We start from the raw sequence: 13,421 nt of genomic DNA on the forward strand, positions 1-13,421 counted from the left end.
TATCGAGAGTGAGGTATGATCAATATGACTGACTACAAGTTTGCGAATGAAATGTCGCGACGACAGACAAGGCGGACAATATTAAGATTGCGACTTTGTTTCCTTCTGCAAAATTTTGAACAAAGTTAGTTCCAAATATAGTATTTTTAAAATGCGCTAATTACATCTGATGTCCCTTCCACGACTCGACGGAAAAAAACCGACGATGTTCTTATTACCCCCACCTTGTGCTATGTTAGCAAAAGTGGTTACCGATGTAGTTCTCAATTGCGTTACATTACATTTCTCTGTCAACTGCATCATACTTCCGGTGCTGATGAAACCGCAGTTGCTAGCATTCTCCATCTAAATCAAAATTCGAAATCTCCGTACTTTTTTCTGTGGTGCACTGGTCCCATCAATCTGGCTCCCTTCTTCATATATTTTTGGAGATTCTAGTTGTTGGGGCTTAACGCCATTTCTCAGCGCATGATAGGCTATACATGGCGACCAGTATATTAGATGGAAAAAAGAATCCGGGAAAACCCCGATAAGAACCACTGACCAACGAGAAGCTACTGGCAGCTTTCTCACATACCCATATTAGCCGGGCCTCAGACTCGAACCCACGCGGACAGAGGTCATATGGCAGTGATCGGTAAAGGCGAGAGCTTGAGACAACTCGGTTATCTGGGGCCCCTGCTCCTGGAGAAAAGATTTTACTAGTTACCAGCCTGTGATCTTGGCTTGCTAATTTAGACCTAGTACCAACCAAGGAATTACATTTGAATTTATTTTTCGGTTGATGGATAAGGTCGGTTGTCACACATACAGGACTGGGACAACCGATTATATTCACATATGTATATAGTGATGCATGGTTGGAATAACCTAGTACATTCTACCAGAACGATATGAACAAGGATTGGGGTAGCCGTTTAATGTGTTTACTGAGATCCATGGTAAATGTCAGATATATACAAATTTAATCTAACCTTTTCTCTTTGCATTGTAGATTTTATGACCTAAAATACGCATGATTTTGTACCATGGCGACCTCTGATGTATTAAGAGGAAATTGCTTGGACCAAGGGCAGTTCGAATGGACAAATCTCACGTCATTGAAGTACTCCGACGATTTCAGGAAAGTCATTTACAGAAATAATCCGTATGACATATCTTGTGACTACAAACGAATCTTCGAAACGTATGCTCGTGAGCAACTGGTATCCATGAGTGCTGACGTGCTCGACATTGAATCACAAATCCAAGATATCCAGAAGTCCTTTAATGCCAATGCTTCCAATTGTAATACTGCTATCGTGAGAAAGTGTTGCACGCAGGATAAAGTAACTTTAAGGCAGAGGTGTGGAAACGACTTCCCGGTTATACGAAGCAGCAAAGCAGTGGGGACATCTGGTACAGGACCAGAAATAACTTCACGTGAACTTAAAGTAAGTTCGTTTCTCCCCCACCCCTTTCAGCTTAAAATCAAGATCTCCAACTGATAGAGATTTGTATTTTCAGTTTGGGATAGTTGTCGTAAGTGACGATATGTTCCGCATATAGTTTATCACTTTTACATATTTGAAAGCTATACTTTCATTGGTGAGTTAAAATGTGAACTGAACATATCAGTGACCATTCGATCTAGGTATTTAAAGTAGATATCAGTTCTAATCGGATTGGCCTGACCTCCTTTCTTATCGCCCTTAAGTTTGTCAAGAACCTCATTACACACACACACACACACACACACACACACACACACACACTTCCTATTATGTATGATGACTTCACTGATATCCAAAACCAACATTATTTTGCTTGTCTGTTGGCAAAGATTGCATAATGTCCCGCTAATAGCAATGAGAGATAATATCACATTGTTGTGCTATCAATAGGCCTATAGGCCTACTACTTAAGTTATTTTTCGTGAATATATATATTGGTGATGTCTGCATGGTCGAGATGGTATAGAAGTTGGTGCGTGCATGCAAAGCGATGGACATCTTTTACCCACCGACCTGGGTTAGAAACACCGTAGAGTACAAATTACAGATATGATATTATTTATTCGTTTTTGTAGAATTCTGTTAGTATTATCAAATATTCTCCTGTAAGATCAAGAGATAGCACTTAACGTTGTTTCGTGTATATTTGTATTTCTCTTTCCCAAAAAAAAATGTTTTTCCTGAGCTATCGATGTAGATTTTCCCATTTCTCTTCATGCTTGCCGAAATCGATAATTAGGTCTAATAGCAGCAACACGAAGCACATATGTACCCTGACATCGATGTATGTAAACTTTAGCAAAAGGGGTTACGTCTGATATATCCTCGTGTTGTGACACTGTTTCTTCGTATACTCCTAGCCAAACTATCATTACATTGAACAATGACTTTGATCCACAGGCCTTTGGTCAATGGATCGTTTGTGACCGACTCCACACTGTTGATAGCACTGGCTGCCAGAGACACTCCTTTGAGGTGACACGAGATGTAAACCGGCGTCCTGAACGAACTATTTGCGCACCAGCATCCTCACAGGAAAATCATCGTACGAAAATTGTCAAAGTGAACAATGGCCTGGTGAAATCGAACTCATGCATACCCGTCAAAACGTCTAGAGACATAGCGGATGATTCCGTCATTGACAGGGTTGTGATGTCATATTCGGCCCCTTCAACACCCGTCAAGATTAAGCATAGCGGTAGCAACTTCAGACACCATAAAGGAACCAGCACGTACATTCAGGAATACCGGTAACTCCCACACACACACGTACGCACGTATACACACACGGACGCACACATAACTCACTCTCTCCGAATCTTAAAACTTGCACTCAATAATTACATGCGATGAAATTAACTCCAAGGCGTCAAACGATTCGAACAAATGAAAACAAACTTTAATTTTACATTTTTCCCATGTATAGCTATTATTTGACTCAAGATGTCACAAAGCGATTTTTCTAAAGTCTTATCTTTAAATCTCTAAAAACATAATAGAAAGCTTTCAGCAGCAACACTGCCACTTACAAAACAAGACAAAAAGAGCAAGTAAATAGAACAATAGTCGAGAAGAGGAAACCGTATTTAGTGGAAATTTTTAAATAACAAATTTCAACTTCTATTTATCTAAATTATTTTTTCGAAATACAGCGCCGGATTAAAGCCTTCCAGGGCCCTAAGCACTGAAAATATTATAGCGCCCCTCCCCCCTCTTTCTACAAAATGCGGAAATAAAAAAAAAACAATATTAAAGCCTTAAAAGGTGGGAAATTATCAGTGATGCCATCATTCTATATCAAAATAAATACTCGTACATGCAGATCGAAATGGTTATATAGGATTCATTACATTTTAACATAAACAATGAATCTGAATTTTTTTCTGGTACCCCTGTTGGACTGGTGCCAGAAGAAAGTGTTTTGTATGCCTAATGGGTAATCAGGCACTGTCGAAATAACATGTAAAGTACTATTCTAATTGTCACCTATGCACCGTGGATAAACTGAAGTGCTTTCATTGGCTAAGGTAAAATATTATATGTAGCAACATGGCCCACCCTGGTGTTTCACGTAAAGTAATATTACAACGTATGTTCACACTAGAGCCTTGTCTGGGGTCAAACGGGAAATAAACATTACTCCGTTAGTCCATTAGTTGGCTTATTATAATGGCCCTGTATTCAACACCCAGTGATATACTATCCGAAACGTAGTCATCTACTATCCATCACACAGTTATCTACTATCTAACACCCTACATACTGTTATGTACGTCTACATTTTGTGTTTAGCTTTTGTTCATGATTGTAGATTCTTGTGATCATTTGTAAAAACAAACACAACCTAAATTTTGTCCATGATCGTAGATTATTCTTTTAGATGATATTTATAAACATGTTTAATTGGATTTGAGTTCAGGACATAGGTTTTTTACATTGGCAATATCATGGTCTACCTGATCTTTGCCAGGTGGTTTGCTAAAATGTAAGTAAACAGGCCTGACATTATTTACGAATTTGATGGAAATTTTCATTGTGTCATAAGCTAGATGACAGTCTGTATATAAGGTTACTTAAATAAAAACATTTCGTGCCTATTTTAACATAAGGCTAGTGGAATCGGTTTTCTTTTAGCTGTGTTCGGTTATATTTTGAGATGATTTATAGAGGATCTCAAATGGGTAACGATTTAATATTTAATTTATTTAGCGAGTTGAATAATGTCAAACTTTTGCGAGCCTTGGCTGGACATTGTTTAACGAGTTTCATAAATTTAATATTAAAGCATTACCCACCTGAGATTCTTTTTATCACATAGGTTTATTTCAGTAGAAGTTATTTAGTCAGAAAGAAGAAAGAATAATTTCGTTCATTCTGACAGACGCAGTACCTTTCATTTGTTGTGCGTAAGAAATAGTCCCAAACAAAGTTGAAATTGTAAAAGTATATTATACATTTTTGATAAATATAAACCAAAGAATAAGCGTCCATCCAAATGAACAGAACATTTTACAAAATACAAAACATTTGTTAACACAAAATGTCCAATGCACGTGATGTCACATTTTTTGATACGGTGCACAGTACCGGTTTGAGTTGGCCTAAACAACACAGGGACAGTGTTTTCGTTTTAATTACACATCACAACTAAACATTACATTGTTGCGATGTTTTTATCAAAAGAAGATTACTGGATGCAGAAATACACATATTTACTGTAATGTATTTGTGACTGGATATTTGCAGTATTTGATTTGGAACATTAGATTGCACAGAATTCATAAACAAATATCTTTTTGAGTCGGACTTGCATCACATATTTACAGCGTAAATATGCTGTGGTTGGATAAAGTCCGGTCAGTTGTGGTGACCGGTTTATGTCTACATTCTTCTATGAACAAAGGTGAGTTTATTTAATTCAGTAAGTTTACATTTAAACCAAGCTTGTATATAGGGTGGATTCCATGCTACAGATATAACGACCGTCCATCCACACCCACATCCACGTTAGCATCTAAGCACTACCGGTAGTTTTACTTTTTGTTATTGTTCTTGTCTTTGGGTTTTTGCCATTTTTCATGCTGTGATATGTTATACATGACATAACAAACCCCTGTGAAGGTAAATTGGCAATATTGAAACAGACGAGACCATTTTTCCCCAATCCCTTTCGCGAGTCAAATCAAAAAATGGCAGCCAAAAATCTTCAATGAAAACAAAACACTCTAGAAGGCTGCGTTAAACAACTTTTCCCACGATCGCAGCCAATCAGCAAAGAGAATACTGCACAATAATTTCATGGGCTTATTTGGACCAATCAGAATTACATAGAGTGAAATGTTCACATGTCTAATATAAAAAAATAGGAAGCTGCACACATTGTAGGCAAAGTGTATATCGACTATGTGATAAATTTATTTATGTTATTCATTGGAATTAGAAAGTGTTTATTGACTTTTGGACTAAAACATTATTTTGTATTATTGTGAATTCATACATGGACATTTTGGATTATATAATTGTAATACATTAAGACTGTTCTCACATCAGGAAATTTAAGACTTTTGACACATCAGCTCATTTAAAATTGGAATTTATTTGGAACACCACTTGAATTCATTAGGAACACTCAATAATTTTGGTCTTGTAATATCGTTTTTAAGACTATTTGGAATTTAATTTACAATACTGTAAGTTATTTTATATTTTCACTTTGTATTATAGAGAAATAAATTATTTGTTGTATTTTACTAAACTTGCCGATCTTCGCTTTTGTATGTTACTTAGTTTAAGACCATAGAGCCGTAACATTATAGAACCCAACACATCACCTTTAACGACCAGTGCTTAGTATTATACAATCTAGCACCATACATATACTTTTCTGTACCCTACACTTACTATCTAACACGCCGTGTGCAGTGATTAGTACTCAATCATCTACCATCAGTACCCCACACTATGCTATGAACATGGAATGTATAATGTTCATTATCTCACATTTATTATCGAGCACGATGTGTGTAATGACCAGTACATCAAACTTACTATCCAACATGTCGTGTGCAGTGACCAACACCAAGTCGTATACTATTCAATACTCCATACTGACTATCCAACACGCCGTATGTAATGACCAATACGTATGACTTTAATATTCAGCACCCCACACTATACCATCCACACGCCGTGTGTAGTGAGCAGTATCCCACACATATTATCTAACACAACTTGTGTAGTGACCAGTACTCAGTCATTTACTATCCAGCACCCTACACTATACTGTTAACACGCAGTGTATACTGATCAATAACAACACTTACTATCAAGCACACAGTGTGTAGTGACCAGTGTATTTAGACTTACCATCCGACACACTGTGTGTAGTGGCAACATCTAGTGATATAATATCCAATAAGCCACACTTACACTCCATCATACCGTGTATAATTTAATATGCCGCATCCCACATTATACCATCAGTACTCCATTTTGTTTTCTAAATAAGCATTGTTTCAATAAGTTCCAATCACAGAAACATCAACACAATCAAAAAAGAGAGGAGTTTAGGCGTAGTTCCTCCACTTTCATTTACAAATACCAAGCATTTAAGATGAACATATTTACAATACTGTCAACCTTGTAAAGTAAGGCTTGACTTTCTGTGATATAGAATAGAGTCGTTTTTCCATCGATACACACTATGTTTCTCTGTAAAATAAAATATATAGCCATAATGGTTCACTAAACTACTTTTGGATTTTATCATAATTTCTAAGTCATTACATATTCTAATGGAAATCCTAGAGTGCATTGATGAAAACAAATATACACAATAACATCTACACACAGTCTAATCTGATCCTGGTAATATCACATAATTCAACTGATTAGATACAGCATTTCTTCTCATAAAGTCAATGGAATCGTCTTCCAATGCAATGAGTTATTTGAAAGGTTTTTGGTATCACCAAAGTCTTGACAACTGCCATTGATTTCCTTCACCGAATTTTGTGTAACGTTGATGACAGAAGTCATGGCATGATTTTTCTTATAACGTTGTCGCAGAACAACCTTGTCGTTTCTTGGCACAAAACCACTCTTTCTGACTATGCTACATCCTTCTTGAATCTATTTTTTTGTGCCACTCTAGTCATTCACAGGAAGCACGTCCTTTGGTGAAGAAATAGGAACCTCTAAGAGACGAGAAACGAGGGACAAAAGAAAATATATGTTATCAGTATTAAAGGATATTGATCTTCGAAATGTCCCAAATAAGTGAAAAAGAGATAAAGGAAATTTCAGAAGAAATTTAAACAGGCAAGATAAGCGGAAGAATAACAGAGATTAGAACCCATGCCAGTGAAGAAATTTAAAAAAAAAAAAGAAAGAGAGTAAACGGGAAGGACACAATGGACTTTTGTGATCTGTTTTGAAATCTCGTTGAGATTCTTAATCAAGAGAACATGTCGATACGCGTAAGTGCATCGTTATCTTGATTGTTTTTTTATATAGTATAGTTAAGATACTCAAACATATGGTTAAGGACAAATCTGTTGATGTTATAGTGTAAGTGTTGGATAGTAAATGTGGGGTGTTCTATAATAGATCACTGAGTCACTCAAAACGGCGTGAAAGAATTAATTCTTTGATGCATATTTTTCAGAACTTGCACCAAAGTTTATATTTACAATCTTTAAAAAAAATATTGGCAATTGTTTAAATTGTCATGACATTTGTAGTTAATTCGGTATAATTTTGTTTATTTTTTGCGAAAATTTAAAATGTGTAAATTTATCACTATTTCTTTGACAATTTGTAAACATTCTTTTACAAGTTTTTTTCAATTTTAGGGAATTGTTTTTTTAAATATCCATTAAATTCCGCATTAGTTTAGAGATATGGTATAATACTTAGTCTCGATCATTCCTAAAAATGTTTCGGCATCTTTTTCGTCTCAGTTAAACTTGCTATGAATTTCGTAAATTGAGTACTACTTTCAGTCTAGGCCAAGCTGTTTACATTCTGTTTCTGATTTTTTTTCTCAGTCTTCTCCAAATTCCGCGACAGTGATAGATGACTGAATACTGGTCACTGCACACGGCGTTTCGGATAGTACGTGTGGCATATTAGTTTTGTGGGGTGCTGGGGTGCTGGATAGTAGATGGCTATGTTGTGTGGATAGTAGATGGTTATGTATTGGTCAATACACACTACGTGATTCGATAGTATATGTGAGATTATAGACAATAGATAACTGTGGCAATGAATAGTAGTTAACAATCTTGGACAGTATTTCAGTGCTTGTTAAATACAGGGCCGTAACAATAAACCAAAGCACTAGCGGCGTAATATTAATTTCCAAATTGAATATTACCGTTCCCCAATATAAACCTATGTTGTTTTCCATTTTAACTCATTGAAGAAATCACTTCAGTTTATCCATGGTGCATAGGTAACGAGCAGAATGGTTATGTACATGTTATTAAGAATACGTAAATTTACATAAAGAGAAATTAAAATTTTGATTGTTTAAAAAACTCCACTAAATACAGAAATACAGTTTATTCCTATCGACCATTTTGTTGTTGTTGTTGTTTTGGTTTGGTTTTTTAAAGTTAAATTTTTGTGTTGAAAGCTTTCCTTTTCTTTTGATAATTGAAGATAGGAATTTAGGAAAACCGCTCTGTGGCATCCCTATTAAACTAATAAATATGCAAGCGAAAACTTTTAACGAATATTTGCTCTGTAAATTGTTTCCAATTGTCCGACGATTTTAAATTGGTTTCATTTCATGCAATGTTCAAGTGCACATTTTAAAATTAAGAGAGAATGATAGGTGTGTGTGTGTGTGTGTGTGTGTGTGTGTGTGTGTGTTAATTCCCGTTTGGCCCCAGGTACCCCATAATACTATTGTCATATGTAATTGACTTTCAGCTTCCAGCTTCACAAAATTGAGTGACATATATAACCTTTTCTCCTTGCAAATTTAATAATGGCTAAAAACAACCAAGACAGTCAGTGATTGAAAAATATAGATAATATTTTCAAACAAATAGTCAACAAGTTAACACAAATTAAATCTTGAACCAAATGCTTAGTCGAACAATTCAACAGCTATTCACACCCTATTTGACATTACTGTAGGCAACGTTCTTAAACAAATGTGTCAGAAATTGCTAGAAACACCAAATGATACGAAAAATGTGTTAAATTTTTTAAAAAATCCAAATCAACACTAAATTGTGTGCGCTATGATCAGGGCCGGCGCCAGACCCTGCCAGACTATCTGGCGCCCTAGGCAAAGTTAGATTTTGGCGCCCCCCCCCCCCCCCGAATATATCAATTTCAAAATTTATAAACAATAATTTTTTTAAAAAATGCGCCCCCTGAAATCAGCGCCCTAGGCGGCTGCCTAGTTTGCTAATATGATAGCGCCGGCCCTGGCTATGATAACAAATGATAACTTCTGTAGGAAAACAGAGCTATATATGAAACATCTTAATTAGAGAATGCCAGAGCGTCATCGTGGTTATATTTTCGTTTATCAGTTGCAGAAAATGATGGGCTGTTTTCTATTCTTCAATCACTTGTTGGTTTTTCTTTATCAGCGTCATATTAGAAAAGCTGACTGTAATAGAACAATAATGTAGCCGGAACACAATGTAACTTGAACATTGTGTAATGAAATGTCGTTATAACAAACTTAATACAAAGGGAAGGTTGTCTCTGAATAATGTTGTACCCGGCGCTACGATATAAAGAAAATACTGCACCCGACAGGAATCTAAAGTTGTCGATGTTCTCTTACTTCCTTGAAGAACGCTACCATGTGGAGAGAAAAAAATGTTCATTTTAATCACAGGCACTTTTACGTAAAGGAGTCGTTAAAATTTATCGGTATGTTCACACTTTAAATCAACACATGCAGAAGGTATATGTAAGAAGTTCAGTGACATACAATTTGCTTTTAAGCTTTCTTACATATTCTTTTCTTATTCACCTGTAGGAATAGCACACTACTGGGTGTATTATCATGAAACAACGTGTTTATTTACCTTTGTTACTTATTATGGCACTCATTCAAAATCAGTTTTGTATGTAATGACCTACTTTTCATAATAAAGTAGGGTACACTGAATATAACACTTATGCTTATTCACGGCACAAACATCTTCATTTAAATAATAGCGGTTGGATCGGTTGATAAATGTAGGGAAAATTTTCATTGGTCAGAACATAACCATGTGATCATACCAAGTTGCGTTTTTTATTTCTGCATAAACTGAACGGAGAACTACTTAATACTTCTTTAAATAGAGTCACGTGAAAAGTAACTCATATATCGGAAGGCCTTTAAAACAAAATAAACGGTGGGTTTATATTTTATTTGGAAAATTTAATAAATTGATTGGACAGAGTCAAATAACAAATCTTTATCATATTTCTGAAAATAACAAATTCTTTTTTTGATTAAATTGGGGAAAAAAGCTGGGAAACTAAAAATCTGCCGAAAAACATTGTATCAATAGCTACTTTGGCTATGTTGTACAGCACTTTCACTGCGGCTCGTTACAAATGTATTAAAACTAGAGGTAAATGGATATACAGATTTGTGAGGAGGGGGTTGTCAAAAAGACTATTATAATAATTGGATTCACAGTCCTACAATATAAGACGCCAATCAATCTTGATAGTTAAGATGCGGGGGTAGGTGGGTAAAAATCCCGCTACTCCCCATAGTAACTGTCATGATCGATGTCTTGTACTGTTTGACTATAGGACCACCCACCAACACTAGGACTATTTACCGATAGTCTTAATTTCAAAACTTCAAGAAGAACAATCGTTCACACCAAGGTTGCAAGAACTCGCTTTTTCTATATTTACAAAGTCGTCTTATGCTATATAGAAAGATAATTTTTTTGTTATTATCGCAAATGTTGAAACATCATTCATACACGCTTCTAGAAAGAGCAGAACCCCCTAACACGGCTGATGTGTGGCACACAAATGTGTGAGTCAAATGACAAATTAAACCATCAGCTATAAGCTAAAAGAACGAGTAACAGGATGTGAGCTATAATTACAATTACTTCTTTCAGGCTTTTTTTTTTGTTCAATCAAATCGATATGGGTCTTTTGCATGACGCATTTTCCATTGTTTTTTTTACATGATCAGTTTAATCTGCTTTGGTGGATGCTGCTCCACGCCACGAGTTGTACTTACACGTCACATCTGCCGACAGAGTGTTGTTATTGTTGTTGCCTTTTGTTTGTTTTCAAATCTTCATAACCACTTCGTAAATATGTAACTTATATAGTATTTGGTTTATGTACTGTCCGCTAAGTTCAAACGTCTTCCTGGATAATTGGGAAAGAGACTTCGCTTCGCATTAAAATTCTTTCCTCAAGCGTCCGAAGAACTTTTAAACTTAGCAAACTGTGTACGAACCCTATTTTTAAAACCGAACACTAAAGAATGCGAATGATCTAACATTGCTGTATGAAAATGACTGACCCACTTTTTCTGTCAGACAGGAGTATACCTATAGGAATCGCCCGGAGAGAAACGTCTCCAGAAGTTTTGACGCCTTTTACAGCCATGCCACTTGCACCTGTGGACAACACACCTATTATTCCAAAGCCAATTCTACCCGCGTGGCCCCAAGGTGGCTTCAAAGTCACACTGTTAACATGCCTGTCGTGCCCCACCTTCTGCCGTCTCCAACAGCCACGAAGGCGTTCCCCATGGACAGACAGATGTTCTACAAGAAATGGGAAGAAAAGCATCGCAGAGCCGACGAAATCAAGCGCTCTTAATTCGGTTGAGTATATCACTCAGGTCTAAGCGGATATATTTTTCATTTTTCTTCTTAAGGAGAAAATGAACTTCGTTGAACGAAGACCAATGAGACGAAATGAGAATAAGGGCGATTAACAGAACTGAATATAGGTATTAGGCATACATCTTCAAGATACTCAGCGTGGACAAAAATAGCGGTTTTGTGTATGAAGCATACCTCTTTATCCTTGATCAAAACGAGATCTATTCATGCCAGTCTGGCTTAAGGTTGATATTTTGTGAAATGTGGGAGTATTTTACTTTTTTTTTTTTTAGAAATCAATATTTCTACATACTTAAAGAGCCAAACAATATAGCATTTCTCACAACTTGTAGGTTTTGCCCAGTTTCTTGCGCAATTCTTAGCTAGATATATATCCCCAATTATGGGTCATTACATAAAGATGTATGAGGAAGGAACCCTGGTAGTGATTATCCATAAACAAAATATGAATATGTACGTACAAATTCATCAAATTTGCATAGGTTGAAGGATATAGAATCCACTTATCAAATACATCAGACATGTTCAAATTACAACGTGCATGCCGGAGCAGGCACATGACCTGGTTTTATCAGCTTATTTATACAGGGTATGGCTTGAAAAATAACTTACCCGGCTCGCGCCATGGAGGTGGTTGCACAGGCCTGAAATACATAAAGAAAGAGGTATCTTCGCAAGTTATTGAGATCACATAAATATTTCGCAACTCAGAGTCTGTGCGACCAGTTTACGGCAGGTCACTCGTACGTTTCGTTGATTTGGTTGTGATTTGGATTTTTAACGTAGCTTTAACAATTTTTCAGTCATATCGCTACGATGTCTGCAGTATGACAGTTTATAGTGATGTCTAGCACTGGGGCATCATTCCGAAGACATGTAGCATGATGTCCCACCCAGTCACATCATCCTGACACCAGGCCGACCAGTCCTAACACTAACCTCTTAATGCTGAGCGCCAAGCGAAGCAGCTGTTAGTACCATTTTTATAAGTCTTTGGTATGACTCGGCCACGGATCGAACCCACGACCTCCCGTCAAATTTGACCCGACTGATGTTCCACTGCCTCCGTAATATTTCTAACGAGATTAACAATAGCCTATTAACCGCGGGGTGGTTGGAGGGTCAGGCGAAGGGTGGGGCAAGATCAGTGGTCACCTTTTAGATGCTTGCATTCCAGTAGTTCGTGAACACAAATCTTGAACAAATGCAAATATATAGATGAGGCCTCTGACCAGACTTGAGATAAGAGTAAATCCCACCTACATGCCAGTCCAGTTTTGTAAATCAGCATGGCTTGATACTTGCCTGTATATCAAACGTTGTGAAACAGCAAACTATTGTGTACACATTCACTTCAATAAATAATATCATTTAGTGAAGTGTGTAACGTAAACAAAGATACATTACTAGGTATATCTTGGCAGTATCTTGAACTAGGTTAATAACCAGCCATCAACGACCTGACGACCAAGATCAAGGTGACTAATTATGTTTTTTTACTGCAATAAGCTTGTGAACCCAGTCCATTGAACTAATGCTACTGGATCCTGACCAGACTTAGTATACTAAGTACATGTCA

General features: G+C 36.5%; 1 protein-coding gene across 1 annotated transcript; it reads left to right on the forward strand.

Moving 5' to 3' along the window:
• Positions 1 to 1,028: 1,028 nt before the first annotated feature.
• LOC149785267 (uncharacterized) lies at positions 1,029 to 12,481 on the forward strand. The gene is made up of 3 exons (XM_089979895.1): positions 1,029 to 1,433; positions 2,394 to 2,743; positions 11,531 to 12,481. The coding sequence occupies exons 1-3, from the start codon at positions 1,029 to 1,031 to the stop codon at positions 11,814 to 11,816; spliced, it is 1,041 nt and encodes a 346-aa protein (XP_089836021.1). The 3' UTR covers positions 11,817 to 12,481.
• Positions 12,482 to 13,421: the final 940 nt, after the last annotated feature.

The sequence above is a fragment of the Sinohyriopsis cumingii genome, chromosome 13 (genome assembly GCF_028554795.1).
Source record: "Sinohyriopsis cumingii isolate HCF-2022 chromosome 13, ASM2855479v2, whole genome shotgun sequence".
NCBI classification, from domain to species: domain Eukaryota; kingdom Metazoa; phylum Mollusca; class Bivalvia; order Unionida; family Unionidae; genus Sinohyriopsis; species Sinohyriopsis cumingii.